At 40.2% G+C, this 19,977-nt stretch overlaps 2 protein-coding genes across 3 annotated transcripts in view; one reads left to right on the top strand and one right to left on the bottom strand.

Moving 5' to 3' along the window:
- The window catches only part of nom1 (nucleolar protein with MIF4G domain 1), a 198,335-nt gene that overhangs the window by 146,237 nt on the left and 32,121 nt on the right, over positions 1-19,977 (bottom strand). The gene's annotated exons all lie outside the window — the stretch shown is intronic.
- The window catches only part of LOC125486602 (limb region 1 protein homolog), a 105,547-nt gene that overhangs the window by 57,233 nt on the left and 28,337 nt on the right, over positions 1-19,977 (top strand). Inside the window, exons 3-4 of the mRNA XM_048614770.1 lie at positions 1,083-1,151; positions 16,080-16,144. Of these exons, the coding sequence (XP_048470727.1) occupies positions 1,083-1,151; positions 16,080-16,144 (134 nt within the window). The remainder of the gene's footprint in view (positions 1-1,082; positions 1,152-16,079; positions 16,145-19,977) is intronic.

The following is a 19,977-nucleotide window of genomic DNA, read 5'->3' as shown; positions in this document are numbered from 1 at the left end:
TGTGTGTGTGTGTGTGTGTGTGTGTGTGTGTGTGTGTGTGTGTGTGTTCTGATATAGGCAGTCATAAAGAAGTTAGCTAAATGTTTTAACATACAAGGTATAGGATGTTCTGTCCAATGCTGCATTAATTATTCTTATAATAAGGATATCATCCTTGGAGTAGTCTAAGAGATCACCCAAAACAGTTCAAGAATCATTAAACAGCAGTTCAGTAGTCAGTTTGTCAGTTTGTCGGTCAGCGAGGAAGAGAATGTGACTGGTGCTGCTATCAGCTGATTCCATGTAATTGAGGGAAAAGATAGTTGGTGGGTGTTCGAGATCTGCTTGGAGTAGATAGGTTGCTGATACTTTGACAGCAGTTAGATGTTGAAGTGCAGCATTGTAAAGCCCCGTGTCATGCAGTCTTGGGAGAAGGGGCTGAGTAGCAGTTATTGCCAGCAGAGATTTTAAGGAGTCATTTGGTAGCTTAGAGTGTGAGTGAAGGAAACCCACAAGAAGTCTTTGCTTGGTGCAGCTCAGAGATTCTGGAGTACCTCGTACTTGAGGCAGTGCTAGTTTAGTGAAGCTAACTGCCTGTGAGAAAACATCTAGTGTTGTGGTTGTGAGTAGGTGCTTGAGTATAGTGACAGGAATTTAGTGAAATAGTTTCTGGAAGAAATTGAGCTACCAGGCAGTGAACAGTCATTGAAGTAGTCTGAGTAAGTTTCAGGACAAATCTTCAAAATGAGGAATGGGAATCCCTTGTAAATAAGACAGCTAAATGTTGAGTGCTCATTGAAAGATTTATGATTTGTTTAGTTTAATTTAACAAAATGATTATTACAAACTAAATAAATATGTCCAAGTGTTTCGATTGGAAACTATGATAATGACTGGTTTCCAATTAAAGCCTGTGACAATTTGCTAATCCATTTATTTTCTTATTGCTGTTAGAGCTACTTTTAATTACACATTTTTCATTTTAATTTTATAATTGTGGCTCTTTGTACTTTTCACAGTGCTCAGTTTACAGACATCTTTTTCTATTTGAAGGACATGCATTTCACTAAATATTTGTTTTTCCTGTTTCTTCCTACCTACAGATCTTTGGGAATTTTATCTTCCTTATTTATATTCCTGCATTTCGTTAATGGGAGGTTTATTACTTCTATGTAAGTAGCAATCAACACTAAAGGTTAGGATGATTTATGATTTGTTTTGCAGTATCACAATTCAATACTTGTAACGTTTTGTAACTGGAACATTGGCCACAACAAAGTAGGAACAAACTTAGGGTTGCAGATAGAACAATCCTTCAACTCAATCTTTAAGTGTTTGAGCAAGGGAAGTGAACAGCTGAGCCCTAAAATATAACAATGCAATGTGTGATGGACAGTACAAACTTCAATGAAAGAGCAAAATGGAAGCCCTAAGATTCAGAAAATGTAGAGGGGGCAAAGTTATTAGAATCCCTACATTGTGGAAGCAGGCCATTTGGCCCATCGAGTCCACACCGACCATCCAAAAAGCATCCCAGACCCAGCTACATAGCATCTCCCTGTAACCCTGCACTTCCCATAGCTAATCCACCTAGTCTGCAAATCTTTAGACTGTTGGAGGAAACTGAAACACCTGGAAGAAATCCCCACAGATATGGGGAGAATGTGTAAACACACAGACAGTCACTCGGGATCCCTGGCACTGTGAGGCAGCAGTGCTAACCACTGGGCCACTGTACCGCTCGTTGGATGGATACAATTGGATGAATACAAAATGACTTCACTAGTTTTTAACGATATGTGCACATCATTAAGTAAAAATAGAATGGTGGGAAAAACCTTTTCGAAGTAATTATGAATTTTGCAGCTACAGTTTCAACTTTTCTGCTTCAGATACAGTATAAATAGAATGCTGAATAAAGAGCAGTAGCATATGATTTTATAGCTTTTGTAATTTTGACTGCAGCTAATTTTGATGAGTGATCAGATCAAATCAGTTTCTAATATAAATTTTATTCTTTGAGATATTAAAGGCCTGCAAAATAGCCCACAATTTCTCCAATAGTTTGTTTCCTGTCTCACTTAAGATGTCACACTGAGTCAACATTGAGGATATCATGGGAGATTATCTGGCTTACTTAATTATTATTTTCTTTGGAAGTCACTTGTTTTGTGGAGTTTCCATTGAATAGCAGAAATTGTCTTTAATACAAGTAGAATGTTTTGTCATCAACTACTTCCTGTGGTAATGAATTTCACAGGTTCACCACACTTTGGGTGAAGAAATGTCTCCTCATCTACGTCTGACTGGTCTGCCCTGAATCCTCAGACTGTGACCCCTGGGTTCTGGACACACCCACCATCGGAAACATCCTCCCTGCATCTACATTGTCTAGTCCTGTTAGAATTTTGAGTCTATATGAGATCCCCTCATTCATCTGAACTCCAGCAAAAACAATCCTGACCTAGTCAATCTCTCCTCAAACATTAGCCCCACAATCCCCACAATCGGTTAGTAAATCTTCGCTGCACTCCCTTGAGAGCACGAGCATCCTTCCTCACAAAGTCACAATTTGTTACTTAGTAGTTTCTTTGCCGATGTCCAGTTTGACCAGTATATGGAATTCTGCAAGCTAATTTGATGCTTTATCTAGAGTCGGGGAATGGGTGTTCTATTTGTTTGGCATAATTGTTGAATGATCTCCATATTGATAACTGCAGTAGAGGAAAATGGTTGCAGAAAGTTATGGAATTATGTGGGGGTATAAATGGAGCTATCTGTATAAGCCTTTGAATGTGGCACGACAAGTTGATAAGTTAGTTCAAGCATTTAGGATCTTCTGATTTTAGAAATAGAGGCCTAACAATACAGAAGGTAAGGAAGTTACGTTAGAAGTCTTTATAAAACATTGGTTAGACCTCAGTTGTAGCATTGTGTCCAGTTACAGGCACCACACTTTAGGAAGGATGTTGAGGTGTTTGAGATGGTGCAGGAAGAGTTCATAAGACTGCTACCAAAGGTAAGAGTCTTTGGTTACTTGGGAAGAATTTGGAAGTTAGTTGGCCAATGAACTGGAAGTCACATGAGGAAAACCTTTACACAGTATGTTGTAGTGATCTGGAAAGCACTAGTTCTATAACTTGATATGAATAACCTATTTGCTCTATTTCAGAATTTAAGATAGTTGCGTCAGTCCGTACCTTGAACATGCATGGCAAGAATTCCCACTTATGATGTGTAATGTTGATTCATTTGCTCATGTGATGTGAGTGTTGCTGGCTGGGTCGACATTTGTTGCTTCTCCCTAATTGTCTTGGAGAAGTTGGTGGTGAGTTGCCTTCATGAACCACTTCAGTCTTTGGGGTTTAGAGATATCCGCAGTGCTGTTAGGACGTGAGTCCCAGGATATTGACCCTGTGACAGTGACAGAACAGACTCTAAGGAACTTCGAATGTGAGGAAGTTCATTGATAAAAGAGTTGAAGATGTTTGTGCAGAGGGTACTGCACTGAGAAACTCCTGCAGTGATGCTCTGTGAATGAGATGATTGAGCTCGAATAGCCCACAGCCATCTTCCTTTGTGCCCATTATGACCACTGTTTCCCACTGATTTCGGTTTTGCAAGGAATCCTTGATGTCAACTTGGTCAAGTACTGCTTTGACATCATGCTACTCTCACCTAACCCTTCGAGTTCAGGCCTTGTCCGTTTCTCGCTCTGACAGAACCCAAAATGAATATCGGTGAACAGGTCATTGCTAAGCTAGTGCCACTTGATAGCATGTTCTGTGACCCTTTTTGTCATTTTTGTTGATAATCAAGAGTAGACTAATAGGGTGGTAATTGGCTGGATTAAATTTTTTCTTTCATGGGATGGAGACATCGCTGGCAAAGCTGATGTTGTTTGACCGTACCTAATTGAATCAACCATTTTACCTTTTGATCTGGAGTCACATGTAGGCTAGAGTGGCTGATGATGACACATTTCTATCCCTGAAGGATATTAGAGAACAAGATCATGAGATTTTGACTTTCAGTAGTTTTTCCGATCACTGTTATTGGAATGTACTTGACTTGAGATTCAGCCAGCTCTGTGGTGCGATTTGAAGCCATGTTCATGAGTCATTAGCCTGGGTTTCTGGTCCAGTGATGCCTCTACTATGCCACCATGTCCACAGCATTTTGTTACTAGGCCATAATTTTGCATAATACTGGATAAATGCTAATGTTGCAACTGTATTGGAACTTAGCTGGCTAGTTCTGGAGTACTATTGCGAAGTCTTCAGAACTGTTGTTGGTATATTATCAGGGCTCATAGCCTTTGCACTATCCAGTTTCACGATATCATCTGGAGTGAATTAAATTGGTTGAAGATTGGCATATATGATGCTGGGGACTTGCGGAGGAAACTGAGATGGATCATACGCATGCGTCCATCTTAAACCAGCAGTGCCAAGTGCTTCAGCTTTATCTTTTGCACCGATACCCTCGGCTCCCCTTTCCTTTCAGAGTTGGGATATTTGTTAAGCCGCCTCCTCCTGTTTGTTCCTTAATTGACCTCTATCATTCATGACTGCATGTAGCAGGCCTGCAAAATCTAGATCTGATCTGTTAGTTGCAGTATTACTTAGGTACTATATGCTAGATACAATAAGTGTACTATAATTTGAAGGAGTTTCTGTAAGAACAAAGTGGAATTGCACAAATTCTTGTCACCTAAACCTTTGCTTTAAGGAAAGATCATGGGAGTTTGACTTTGTGAATAATGCTTTAATAGAGCTGGCTCAGGCACAATGGGCTAAATGGCCTCTGTTTCTACACTAAGATTCAATGTTGTTTTTCAGCATTGCCTATGAATGTCTCCAGGGCTTGAACATTGCAGATTTGAGGAAAATTTAGATAAATTAGTTGTTTTCCTCAGAAGAGAAGGCTGAGGAGTGACTTAACTGAGGTGTAAAACATTATGTGGGCCCTATATAGACTAGACAGTAGAGACCAGTTTCCCCTTATAAAGAGGCTTGTTACTAGGGGCTGCTGATTTTAAGAGGATTGGAGGAAAGATTAGAGGGGACGTGAGGAAAAATATTTTCACCCAGAGGTGGTGGGTGTCTGAAATTTGATGCGCAGTTTAGATCTGCACCTGAAGTGCTGTAATCTGCAAAGCTATAGACTAGGTGCTGAAAGATTAGAATGGCAGCTAGTTTTTTTTCTAGCCATAGAGAATCAATGGACTAAAATAGCCTCTCCCTTTGCTGCAGCTTTCCTTTGGTGATATAGTTGGTGCATTTTTAAAAAATACGCAAAAGAATATTCTTGTACTTAATGACCATTTATGTTGTAATTTCCAGTTGTTTTCAACATGTGCGTAATGTTGGCCTTGTAGATTTGTATGTCAACCAGCAGAGGTCACTAACAACTTGATAAACTGCAGGGACACGAGTGCAAATCTTTTGTGATTGTCAACTCCAGAAGCTGACCTGACAATTCAGCAGCAATTGAGGTACTTAGCTAGTGGCTGTGAATATTGACATGATTTTTGCTCATGTTGAGGTCAAGGCTGACCCCACTTCCCACAGCACACTGGCAGCAGTTTTAGCTCTTTCTTGGAGATGTGAAGATTACGATAAAATATTATAATATCATAAACATTTTACTTGAAATTTTGTAATTACAATTTTAGTCCAGTATTGTAGTCACAAGTATGCAGAGCTCATTCTCGAGAGCTGGACAGTTGTTAAATAGTAGAGTGTTGAAGAAATTAAGAGCAGATCTGACCTGTTTTCTTGGAAGATTGTCTTCATTGAACATATACAGAACTCTGCTCATGCACAAATAAGATTGATGTTTAGTCGTTTGGACCCATACACAGTACAGTGCTAGACAAAATCCCAACAGTCCTCACCATGTACTATTGTCCATGAATATTACATTAGCTGACCTGATGTTGACTGTTTCTTTCCTTCCATGTGAAGACCCATGAGAATATTTTGGGTGTGGGAGCAATATCAAGGAAAAAGATCAGTCTGAAAACCTTGTCATTTATATTAATAAAGGACTCCTGTTAAGAACCCTTAAGCGATCTTCATCTTAACAGATAGATGGAATTTGTGTCACAACAAAAACATTTCAAGTTGAAGTTAATTTGACAATTTATTGTACTATAGGTACATCATATAGTTCAATATTCTATCTGTATTAATTTCACATTGATTGTTGTACGGTTTTTGGTCAAATATTAATGCGAACAATTAATACAACAGCCTTAGTAATCCTCTGCATTAGAAACATGTTTACAGTGTAGAAGAATGCAAACATCCTTCCAAGTGGCAACAGAGTGGATTAGCATCAATCATAGCTGAGTTAAACCATATTCATTAAAGGGCTTTTTGTTTTACTGTGACAATATATGACAAATTCTTTTTTTGGAAAAGTTCTGGTATTACAGTGCTAATAAATTTGTTTACTTCACAATTAAGGAGATCATACACAGAATCTAGTGGATAGAATGAGACAAATTAATCCACAATTGAGGCATTATAGTGAATTGTAAACAGTCAACTTGATGGTCACAATGCAAAAGCAAAATAATACAGATTCTGGAAATCTGAAATGGGAACAGGAAATACTAGAAATATTCAGCAGGTCAGGCAGCATATGTGGAAAGGGAAACACCAGAAGAAAACTGTTTGGACAAGTGACCTTATGCCAAGCTTCCTTATCTTTTCCATTGCTGTTTTCAGCTAAATTTCCCACATGGCTGGAGTTTCTTCTGGGTTGCCTTGTGTCTCCTAGGAAAAAAAAATCCATTAATTCTGGTTTGGCTTGGATTTCAGCCTGTTTTGGAGTCCTTGGTTTGGATTGGTTACCAAGATTTAAAGCTGTCTCACCAGGTGATCAACAGATGATGCAGTCCTAAGAGTGTACATTCACTCAGTCTTAATTTGAGTTCAGTTTCTCAAAAGTAAAGTTGAAATTTAGAACAGTTCTCTTTTTAAGAAGAGGAAAGGCTATGACCATCTCCCACATGAGAAAATATGTTAATTTCCCTTTATTGATGTGACCATTGCTGAATGCTTAGTATCAACATCCTGAAGGGGTTATTATTGATCAGAAACTGACTTGGACCAACCGTAGGAACAACGTGACTGCACGAGCAGTCAGAGGCCAGGAATTCTGAGGTGGGTAACTTATCTCCTGATTACTCAGTGTCTGTCTATCATTTACAAGGTGCAGGTTAACAACATGATTGAATACTCTCCACTTGCCTGGATGGGTATAATTCCAACAACACTGAAGAAGCTCGACATAATCGAGGACAAAGCGCTCAATTGATTGGCACCCACCAGCACTTAATTGTTCACTCCCTGTACCACTGATGCATTATGGTAACTGTATATATCATCTTCAAGATGCATAGCAGCAACTCACTGCAGCTCCTTCAATGGCACCTTCAAAATCTGTGACCTGTACAGATTTTGGAAGGATGTGGACAACAGATGCATGGGAAAACTGCCTTCTGCGAGTTCATTTCCAATTTCACATCATCCTGACTTAATCAAGGAACAGTGATCCATTTCTTTCGTAAGTTTAAAATTCTGCAATTCCCATCCTAATAGCGCTTTCACTGTAACATTTCAAGAAGGCATCTGACCACTACCTTCTCAATGACTGCTAGTGATGAGCAACAAATCCTGGTCTAGCCAGCAATGCCAACATCCTGTGAATCAAACTGAAATATGGGATAGACTGATGTTCACATGGCTATCTTTTATGGTCTATACCAGTTTGCACAAAACTTAGATTATGTAGAAGTTTTGCTATGATCTTTGACTGGGTCCTGAAATGATTTTGTACCCTTCTAGGCAAAGGGCTTAAGTCATAGTTTGTGCAAAAGAATGAAGTTCTTCGCCTTTCATCTCTTGGTTTACTTCATGAAAGGGGTTTGAGATATCAAACAGTCTTTTGACAACTACGTGGAAACTTAATCGTATTCTGCGTATGATCCTGCCTTTGAATGTAAAGCTTGAATTTAAAAAAAAAACTTTCATCATTGAAGCATGCATAGTTTGCAATGCTAGTCTTCATCAAGTGGTGTGGCGAGTTTCATGGCTACGGAATTAAAACACCTGCCATGCTATCAGGCCAGAGAATGGCATATTCTTTTCATCCTGACTGAGAATTTTAAACTGAAGCTTAATTCTTACATTTGTATTTGAAGACCACAATTTCTTGCATAGTTTTGACAGTGGGAGGAGGGGTTAAGGGAAATCCACAAAGCAGACATCAAAAAGACCAAAGATCTTTGGAAAATCTCCAATTTTTGTTTCCGTTCGATCAGACAACTTTGTTTTCCGTTTTCAAACAACATTCTGTATTGACTAATTCTTCCTGCCCTATTATTTGTATCTTCATATATCTCCAAATCAAGTTATTTGAAATTCATACTTTTTCACTTATTTTGACCCCACTTGTGGCTCCTTTCACAATTTTGTAAAGGGGTACTGCAGAAGTCTAATAAGCTGAAACCCCATGGTATATTAACAGACTACTGATAAGCTTCATGTTGCTGGTTCAGTTCGACCAACCTACCTATCCATTCGGGTGTTTCATTTTCATGGATATTTTGAGTGGAAAGAATTCTGTCTCTCAGTTGTTGACTGTAAAGAGGCAGAAGAAGTGATGAAGGAAGCTGCCTGGTCAATTATCAATAGCACCCTGGAGGACTGCGGACATGCCTGGTTTCAGATATCGGGTTGTCTAACTGAGTCTCTGTTTTTCTCACTTCAGATGCTGCCAGATCTGCTGTGTTTCTCGAGCATTTTCTATGTTTATTTCAGGTTTCAGTATCTGCTGTATTTTTGCTTTTATTTGACTGGTTGGAGTTATACCTAGCAAAAAAAAAAATGATTGTGGTTGTTGGAGGTCAGTTATCTTAGACCAAGAACATCGCTGGAGGAATTCCACAAGGTCGTGTTCCAGACCTAACCATCTTCAGCTGTTGATGAATGATCTTCTTTCCATCATAAGTGGGCATGTGCAGTCAACAGCGAATAATATTCAGCACGATTTGCATCACCTCAGGTACTGAAGCAGTCACTGTTCATGGCAGCAAGACTGGATAACTTCAAGCTTAGGATGATAATTGACAAGTCACGCTCTTGCCACACTGCGGGCAGTGACCATCTATAGGAAAGATTCTAATCATCACCTCTTGACATTGAATGGGATTATTATTGCTGAATTCCCCATTGTAGATATCTTGGAGGGTTACCATTGACAAGATACTGATACTGTGGCTACAAGAATTGGTCAGGGGCTGGGAATTCTGCAGGATGTGTCTCACCTGACTCCTCAAAGCCTGATCATCATCTACAAGGTATTTGATGGAATATTGGCCACTTGCAGCTTCAACAGCTCTGTAAGCGTAACACCACCTGGGGGAGTGCAGCACACTTGATTTGTACTTTAATCTACCACCTTAAACATTTACTTGCTCCACTGTCAATGCAGAATGGTAGCAATGATGACGATCACAAGATGCATTGTAACAACTCAAGAAGACTTCTACACAAAATGGAATCAAACCATCATCTCTCGACTGTCAATAGCATTATCGTCATACAATCCTCACAATCAACAACCTGGGGTTACCCTTCCCAGAAACTATACTGGACTAGCCATATAAATACTGTGGCAACAAAATCAAGGCAGAGTCTGGGAATTCTGCAGCCAGCTAGCAACTCAACCCCTGATTTCCCAAAGCCTATCCACCATCTATACGGCACATGTTAGGATTGTGCCTGTATGAGTGCAGTTCCGACAATGCTCAAGAAGCTTGACATCATCCAGGACAAAACAGCCTACTTAGTTGACACCAAGTCCACAAATATACACTTCCTCCAAGTTGTAGCAATGGTATGTACCATCTACAAGATGCACTTCTCCTAGCGCCTTTCCAAACCCACGACCACTTCTATCTAGAAGAACCACAAGTTTAAGGGAACTGCACTAGCTGCAAGTTCCCTTCCAAGACGCACACCATCCTGAATTTGGAAATACATCACTGTTCCTTCAGTGTCGCTGCATCAAAATCCTGAAACTCCTTTCCTAAATGCATTGTGGGTGTATCCATACCAAATGGACTGCATCAGTTCAAGAAAGTAGCTCACCGCTGCCTCGTCAAAGGCAACCAGGGATGGGCAAAATGCTGGCCAACCCAACAACACCCACATCCCATGAATAGATAAAAGTAGGTGCCCCACAATTGTTACATAGTTTTTATTATGTGCTCCTGTATTTCTAATGAGTGTCAACAGGTTTGTGCCTACATTAAATGTACAAAAGAAGACTGTTTATCTGGGATGGAGAGCCTAAAACTTGTCATTGAGTTAAGAGAGTTGGCTATTTAGGCTGAGGTGAAGAGGAATTCCTTCACTCAAAGTGATGTGAATCTTTCGATAAGATATCATCAATAGATTTTTGGACACAAGGAAAATTGAAGGAAATAAGGATACATCAAGAAGGTGGAGTGGAAAAATAGAACACCAATTGTGAGAGAAAAATATACAAATTATAAAAAGTGACTATCTGGATATTTTGGTCATAGATGTGTTTGTACACAAAAAAAACAAAGTTAATGTGGAGATTTTTAAAAATAACAATTATTCATGGGATGCTGGAGTCACTGACTAGGTCAATATTTATTGTTCATCCCTAATTGCTCAAAGGGCAGTTAAAAGTCAACCATATTGCTGGTTTGGAGTCACATGTTGACCAGACTGGGAAACAATGATAGATTTCCATTAGTGAATCAGATGGGATTTTATGGCAATCATGAGTGGCGATTGCTGAATCTTTCTTATTTTTGGTGAAGCCTGGGTTGCTTTGAGATTTTTGGAGGGCTTTCTGCTACCTCTAGCAGGTTTTCTTGATGAATCTTAGCATACTCGTCTCATTGACTACTTACCCCTCCTATGCCTTCCTCACCTCTGATTCTGGCCTTATGTTACTGTTTGCCATTCCCAGATAAATTTGCCACTCGGTGGATTCCTGTTGAAAGACAGGAACCCCTTGCACCTGCGCCATCTTTGAAAGGCTGCTGTGTACCTAAACAAGTCCAGTTAGTTTGCACAATTCCTCACGGTTGCCTTGGATATGCTAGATGCTGGAAATCGACACCCTGCTTTGAAGGCGGGGACCTGGAGGTCCTGCTGGACAGGGTGGTGCAGAGGCAGGCATCTCTCTTCCCCTAGGACTGGTAGTGGATACTACTAAACCAGACCATGCCTGCCTTTTCTGAGATCCGCATCCATATTAAAGTAGCCTCAGCTTCTGAAGAAACGTCCAGCACTGTAGTAAGAAGGTCAATGACCGTCTCCACTCCGCCATCTCACGTGCCACCAACTTCACTCTGATATCTCGTACTCGCCCTGTCTTTGCTACTATCTCACCTCCCAATAATGCTCCTGGCCAACCACTCTCACTGTCACCTGCAACATTTTCCCTCGCTCACTGTCACCCACCCCTCTACCCCATTAACCCACATGCTCTCTATGCTGCCTACTCAATCACTCTGGACACCCTCCCACCTCCAGTCAAAGTAGCAGTACTTTCAACCCCCTTAACACATGTCTCTCTTATTCCAGGAGGAAAACAGTTCATAGTGGGGCAGAAAGATTCAAGGTGGATGGTGAGCTGCCTGATATTCAGCTCCTCACACTTTATGTGGAGTGCATCTGACTCTGATTGGCCTGACTGGCTTACCATTTCCAAGCTCTTGGACTGGTATCGAACTGCCCTTGACTCACAGTGTAAGGACCAACTGACTGAAGGCTATACCCATGACTTGACTGAAGCCTTCTAAAAACCATGACAAGCTTCCTTCTTTTGTATCTGCACTAAATAACAAGTCAACAGTGAAGCATTATCTGCCTGGTGTCACTGGCTGAGGGGGAAACGTGCAAAAAGGCCAGGTTGCTGTCAGCGTCCAAGTAAGCTCAGTGAGCAAGCAAAGAGCACGGAGAAGAGAGTCGATGAGATGGGTGTGTGCCCCTGTGTAACATAATGTCCTTGCAGAAGTTTTACGATGTTTATTACTAGTACACTGTTGAAATGCAGAAGTGGATCAGAGATGTTTCATGAGGATTTTTGAAGGCTGGCATGTATTGGGTGCCAATGTCTGTGGATGTGAGGTATGTGTGGGCAGGTACCCTTTGAGCATATCCTGAGATGTTCGCGCCTGGTGTCCAACGTGAAGGTTGTTTGGAGCAATCATTGCGCTGAGTCGACCGTGGTTTCCATGTCAGGTTTTTTCAATGTTCAGTGCATTTGTTAAGATATAATGTTGAATGTTAATTAAGCAAGTTGGGGTGTTTGTGTTATTGGATTATGGAGCAGACTTGAAGTGCTGAATGGCTTACTCCAGACCCTATTTCTTGCGTTCTTTTTTGAATTAAAGTTGGAATAGAACAAGCACATACCAAATGTATTCAAAAACAGCAATTGCTGGAAAATATCAGATCTGACAGCATTGGTGGAGACAAAGCAGAGTTAACATTTTGGGTCCAGTTTTTGCCAGACCTGAGATTTTCCAGGTTTTTGTTTCTGATTATCAGCATCTGCAGTTCTTTACCAAACGTATTCAAGTGGTGTAATTTTGTACATGTATGTTGTCTAATATACGCATCAGAAATGATGGCCACTTTAAGGATTAACTAGACTAGAGGAATAATATTGATTGAAAGCATGTAATGCTCACAGAATCAAGCTTTTGGTCCATTAAGTATGAATTGACAAAAACAGTTCTAAATCTACACTAGTACCATATTTCAGCACTTGGTCCATCGCCTTGAAAGCTCATCCAAGCACTTTTTAAAAGTTGTAAAGTTTCCTGCCTCAACTGCACTCCCAGGCACTGCATTCCAGATTCATGCCAACTTCTGCATGAAAATAGTTTCCTTCAAATCCCTTTCACCTTAAAATTATATGGTCTTATCATTGATCCTTCAATGAAGGAGAACAATTGTTTTCTATCGACTCTGTAAACGCCCCTCATAATCTTGTACATCTTAATCGCAATCCTTTTCTCAGTCATGAAGGAAACAACTCTAGCTTATCCCGTGCCTCTTCATCGTTAAACTGCTCTATCCCAGGTAACATCCTGGTGAAACCCCTCTACACTTCCTCCAGTGCAATCACATCCTTCCTGTAACGTGGTGACTTGAACTTCACGCTGTACTCCAGGTGTGGCCTAACTAAAGTTTTGTACAGTTCCAACACTGCCTATCTGCTGTAATAATCTGTGCCACAACTGATAAGTCGTTCCTGTATGCTGTCTTAATGATCCTGTTAACCTGTCGTGCTGCCTTTGGGGATCAGTGGGTAAGTACCCCAAGATCCCTTTGTTCCTGTGAATTTCCTGGAGTCCTGCTATTCATTGAGTACTCCCTTGTCTTGCTGCTTTTGCCAAGGTGTATCACCTCACAGGGTTAAATTTCATCTGCTATTGATCTGCCTATTGGACTTTGTACTTAGGGTCTGAGGTTTGACCAACCTTTGGACCAGGAGGCCAGTGTTCAAGTCTCACTTGCTCTGGAGCTGTGGAATAACACTTCTGAAAAGGTTGATTTTAAACAAATCTTAAGTACTAGGGTTGTTAAGGTACAACTGATTTGGTGGTGAAAGGAAAAGGAGAAAAGTAATTTGGTGGTGGAAAGAAACCATTCAATACTGCATGAAAGCATCCCTAGATAGGTAACAAAAAAAAAAGCTCTAGGGCTTTGAAAGTCTTGTGGCACACTGGTAGTGTCCCTACCTTTGGGCCAGGTGACCAGGGTTCAAGTCCCATTTGTGCCAGAAATGTGTCATAACATGTCTGACTTAGGTTAATTTTTAAAAATCTAGAAAAAGGTGAATTTGCGAATGGCATTCAAAGACTTTATAAGGAAGGGTGGTTGTACTGTACTGATAGTGTACTTGCCTTTGAATCAGGAATCCAGGGTTCAAGTTCCACCTGTGCCAAAGATGTGCGATAATGGAAAGTATCTTCAAGATTTTAGGACTTTTAGGACTCTTGTCATGCAATGGTAGTGTCCCTACCATTGAACCAGAAGGTCTGGTTTCGAGTCCCACCTGTGTCATAACATATCTGAATAGGTTGATTTAAAAAAAATTTGGGACTCTTCGAGTTCTTGTGGTGCAATGGTAATATCTTTACCTCGGCCAGGGCACCCAGGTTCAAACCCCACCTCATCTAAAGGTATGAAATAACATCTATGTATAGGTTGATCGGAAAATAAGTTTAAAAATTTTTCTAGGGCTGTTTTAGTATAGTGGCAAGGTCAGAAGGCTAGATGCAGGTCCTACCTGCTTTGGAGGTGTGTCAAAAGATATCCGAACAGGTTAATTAAAATATCAAGGGCTGGACTGCCTGCCTAACTTTTCTTTATGCGTCCTTAGAATGGGAGCACCCAGTCTCCACTAATGCCCCTGAACCTTTTAGGGATAGGTGGGCATGCGGAGTCAGGGGTGGGTTATCTTCCTCTTGTGGTATAAAAGTTTAATTTCCCTTAGTTTTTCTCTTTGGTTAATATTATTGTTCCTAATTGGATGGGTTTTGTTTCTGTTGATTTAGTGATATAGTGATGAATAAAAATTGCCCACTGGGGTGTTGGCTTCTGGACAGAGAAGGTAATGAGTGGCATTTGTGCTAAACTGCAGTTTTCCCCTGAAGCCCTTGTAAACTTCTGCGTAATTCAACATAAGAGAATCAATCTTTTAAACACATTTCTATAGCTTGAAGACACAATCTCTTCAAAAACTAATGTTACTAACAAATTTTAAAAACTCAGTTCATTAAGCTTAACTTGTTATAGTTAAGTTATCATTGAGCGTGTTGTATGTTCCAAAAAGAAGTATGTGAAACAAAGGAGGAGGAGGAGGAAGAGGTAGTACTGAGGTTTAATCTGAGAAGATGTGGCAAGTTATGGAAGAAAATATGTTTTCATTGGAATGGAAGAAGACTACGGAAGGACATGAAGGTTTGTAAACTGAAAAACTGTCATTGACTGATTGTGGAGATTCTACTCGTTGAATATAGAAAGATAAATTTGGGACACTAAATTCAGATCTGTAAATATTATTAACAAAGCATACTTTAAGCAGCAACTTCTTGAAACTTAACTTTTTAAGAATACATTACCAATAATCTCTCAAATAGAAAAAACAAATAACCTTTAAAGATCAGCTGGCACACCAAAGCATTTTACATCTGAAGAATTACTTTTTGAGGTACAGCCATTACTATGATGTCGGAAACACGGAAGACAATTTCTGCACATCAATGTGTCTCAAATGGTAACATGAACATCCTCTTCCTATGTGTAAAATAAATGAAACTCATGAATGTTTTTGTGTTTGATAGAAGGTTGTAGTGGTTTTTTTTTAAACCTAAGTGTGAGAGGAAAATGTAGGGCAAGTAGCGGACTCAAATGTGACAGAAACGATATAAATTTAGCGGATGAACTAGCATTCAAAATCCTGAATGTGGATGGAGGAAGAAGACATGTTCCGCATCTGAATACCTCTTCTCAGGCTACCTCTAGGACTTGGACTAGTTCTCTGCAAAACAGAGCACTTTAACTGATGGTAATTTTCAAAATAGCAAAGAGCTTATGTGAAGTAAATGGTTGTTAGAATCAGTAATGAATAGATCTAAGATTAAGCTCAGGTTTTAAAAACAAGCTAGGAGTTTTTTTTTCTTTTTATGTCAGGATATTTGACAGAATGATCTACACAAAACATGGAATGAAGCAGAAATTATAATGTACTTTGAAAATTAAGTCACTAAGTGTTTGAAAGAGGAAACACTAAAAGTGTGAAATGAAGGAATATAACCAACTGCAAAGGGCTCCCTGAAAGCTGCATAGATGGGATGGATTGAATAGCCTCTTTCTGTGCTGCATAATTCAGATATCCCTGTACTTCAGTATCTGTACTATGATATATGTCTGTAGTTCCAATTGTCTTTCTTAAGACAGAAATTTAATATAATTAATGAAAATGTTAATGTTTTTATTGAAACTGTCCATTATTTTTCTTTTTAGTGTGTACACCAGTGGGTCTATCCAGAATGTTCACAGTAATGGGACAGTTGCTAGTGAAGCCTACAGTAAGTAACAAAAAAATTGATTGCAGTGCATAGCCAATAGTTATGCTTTGATATGCATCTGATGAACAGAAAGTGTTCCACCTCTAAATTGACCATTCGTGTTCCAGATTTATTAGCTGTTAATTTTTTTGTTATAGCATTGGCCCAGATCTGCTACAAAGAAATCCTTATGGGCCTGTCCGAAATCCAGATGTGCTGACACCGCAGGGATTGCTTGGGAAATTTCTATGGTCACGATAGGCAATTCCCCAGCACCTTATGTGAATATGTACTACTCTGATTTCGAATCAGATATTTGGAAAAGATTTGCCTTATTTACCTTGATAGCTACCAGTGAAACGTTAGAGCGATGAAACCATGTTGAACTCCTGGGTAATGACACAACTGAGACTTTGATGCTCTGATTCTTTTACTTCCTAACCCCAGTAGGATTTCTATCCTTGTTGGATACCTCTGCAATGACCAGGTTCCTTGGGTTGGTTGTTTGACTCTGACTTTCTGTCCTACATGCAGATTAGGTTATTCTGCACTTGCATGACTGTCATGCTATTGATTAGCATTTTGAGAAGTTAGTCCTGTGAAAGTTTGGCAGGGTTATCCTAACCTGCCTGCCAAAACAGGACAGACGTTCTGAGGAAGGGTCCTGACCCAAAACATCAACTTTCCTGCTCCTCCAATGCTGCCTGGCCTGCTGTGTTCCTCCAGCTCCACACTGTGATATTTCTGGCTCCAGCACTGGCAGTTCTAACTATCTCTGCCCTGTTTCAATTTTGTTTAAGGCATTTTCCTGTGGTTTACAAGTTTACATCGCTGCTTTTTTTTCCCCAGGAGAAATGACTCCTGATCACCTTGTCTTCTTGTTTTGTTTCACTTAATACTGTCTTACCACTTTCATGTTTGATTGGCAAGATTCAATTTACGTGAAAGACTCAGATAGATTTACTTAATAGAACTGATGAATTGCAGTTACCAAGACACTTAATATATACAAATTTAAAAATATATATATCATTTATTGCCACATATTCAATGTAAAAATATAGTGAAAAATGTGTACCTTTGTCATACATGGTGCCATTCACATTAACTCAGAATAAGGTAAGATAAAAAAGATAACTTAAGAGAGTCCAACTTTCCTTTCCATGGCCGCAGTCCCACTCGGGGCTTTTCAGCCCTAGCTATGCAGAGTTCCACTCTGGGCTTTCCAGCCCATGCCATGTCACTGCCAGTGCCCCGTTCTGGGCTGTCTCACTGGCCTGTTCTCGGTTGCCTCACTGAACCGATCTCGCTGCTGCTGCCTCGCTGTTCTGCTCTCTCCAGCCCACACTTGATCTGCCACCGTTTCTGTGGCCCACACTTGATCTGCCGTCGCTGCAGGACACAACCCATGTGTTCAGCTCCCGCGAGGTTGTTCCTGGTAACGATCTGGCTCCTTCTCGACTCCTTAGATAGGTAGTTAAAAGAGGTGGTGGGAGGGATAGAATTACTACAGAGGGAGAGAGAAGGAGGAAAAAGAAAAATGGAAGGACAAATAAAGAAAGAGAGAGACAACTGGCGAGCAGAATGGAGCTCCGAATGGACTGACTTACCCTGCCGCCAACCTTCTGGAAGTACACATCCTTAGTACAGCATACTGCTGTTTGAACGTGTCACGTGGTGTTGGCCTCATCATTGGTTAATTTCCATATTCAGGTTTTAAAGCAACTCAGCTCGACCTAATAAAACAATAACTTCCTTCTGACTCCACCTCTGACTCACTTAGACCTCTTCAACCTTCCTGCTGACTCCCTGCAATCTCCCATGCTGGACACCCCCTCCCACCCCAAACTCCTTTTGACTCCTCTGGATACTCCGATCCCCTTGACTCTACCTTGACCTGACCTGACCTGACTCAGCCACCATTCACCCACTTACACTGTTTTTTAAATACACATAGTTAAATGTCTAAAAGCTTTTTAGAATGCTAGTAAATAAAGATTTGTCGGAATTTGATGGCTAGTGCTGGGAAAGTGAGGTGTGGCACTGACCCACCCTCTTGCCTCCACCACTGATGATTCTGCACTATGAAGAGGATCTCCAACGGAAGACAGCTCACTGGACTTGTGAAGAGACTGAATCTGTTTGGTTTCTAAAAAAAGTGTAGGAGAGGGTAGTAATCAGTCAATGATTGACTGCTGCTCCTCTGATTTGGCCTAGTATGTGTGAAACAATAATTGATACCTCTGTCAGGAAGGATACCAGGCATGAGTGCTCCTGGTATAGAAGCAGAAATTGCTGAAGAAATTCAGCAGTTCTGGCAGCATTTGTGCAGAGGAAACAGTTACTGTTTCAAGTCCACTGACCCTTCTTCAGAACCATATGCTCTTGGTATACTTTGTAGTGTGCTTGAAACGTAACGGAAAGATTTGTAAGGGAGCATTAAAATTTAGAGCTGACTCATGTAGATTGTGTTAAGTGTGTAATATTTCTGTATTGAAAGGCATTTTAGTTGATTCTTTTGCTAAGTCTTTATTGAAAGAAGACTTGTATGTTCTTTCTAGCAGTTTTAACAGTCTGATGTCATGTTCAGTTTACAGCCTTTAATGGTAAGACTATACAATATAGCATGAAGTGGAATTCATTTGAAGAAAACAGATTGCCAAACCATAGACAAAATTAATTAAAGCTGAGTTTTTGAGTTCCTGGAGACATGAAGCTCTCCATTTTGTCTATCTCTTCTTAGACCAGCTTCAACAAATGTTACCACATTGCATATGAACACGGATGCCCCATGTTCCTCTTTAACTTTTCTCTGCAGCATGGGCATTCCTCTTTTGTCTTGAACTTTTCAATGCACTTGCTTCTTTAACTCTTCTATTTGCTTCTTGCTGGTTTCATGATGTCCAAAATCGCAACAAAATTTGGTGAAGATGGTAATCTATTCCATTCTCCAGACTGGCACACTGTCTCATTCTTGGTCCACTGGATTTTTAGCTCATGATGTTGCTGGTCCTTATTGTTGAGCCTTTGACTTTAAAGCTACATGAAGAATGAGGAGTGATCTTATTCAAGCGCACAAGATTCTAGGGCTCTTGACAGGGTAAATTTTGAAAAGATGTTTCCACTAGTGGGGGATCTCAAGTAAGAGAAACACTCATCTAAAGCTGAGATGCAAAGGAATTTCTTCTCTGAGGGTAGTGAATGTCTGGAACTCTCTACCCTGGAGAGTTATGGAGACTAGATTGCTGAAAGTATTTAAAGAGGAGAGAGATACATTTTTGAAATACCTAGGCGTTGAGGGCTATGAGGAGCTGGTACAAAAGACAAGTAGAGGCTTTAAGTAGATTAGCCATGATCTTGTTGAATGGTGAACAAACTTGAGGAACTGAATAACCTACTCCGGTCCTGTTGTATGTTCATATGAATGTTTCTGCTTTGTGCTTATATATAACCTAGCCTGTTGTTTGCTGTTCACCCTGTCCTCCATTCTGCTTTGTTTATGCTATGTTTAGATCCTCAGCCTTATGCCCTCCTTTCTGTCTAGTTCTGTCCTCAATGCAAGTGACCTGCTACTAATACCTCTGATATTACAGGGTTGACAGCTGATCTACAAAGTGTGCTGGGTGATAAACAATAAGAAATAAACTTTCACATGTTTAGTTTAGTGTTTAGTACGATAATGTAGTTAATTGAAATTAAAATGGAGGCTATACATTTGTTCGACATGAAATCAGATAATATGTTGGAAAAAAAGGAATGTTAAAATATATGAGATAACAAGGTGCAGAGCTGGATGAACACAGCAGGCCAAGCAGCATCAGAGGAGCAGGAAGGCTGACGTTTCGGGCCTAGAC

This window comes from Rhincodon typus, chromosome 2 (assembly GCF_021869965.1).
Source record: "Rhincodon typus isolate 14 chromosome 2, sRhiTyp1.1, whole genome shotgun sequence".
NCBI lineage: Eukaryota > Metazoa > Chordata > Chondrichthyes > Orectolobiformes > Rhincodontidae > Rhincodon > Rhincodon typus.
This window is presented reverse-complemented; position numbering and strand designations above follow the sequence as displayed.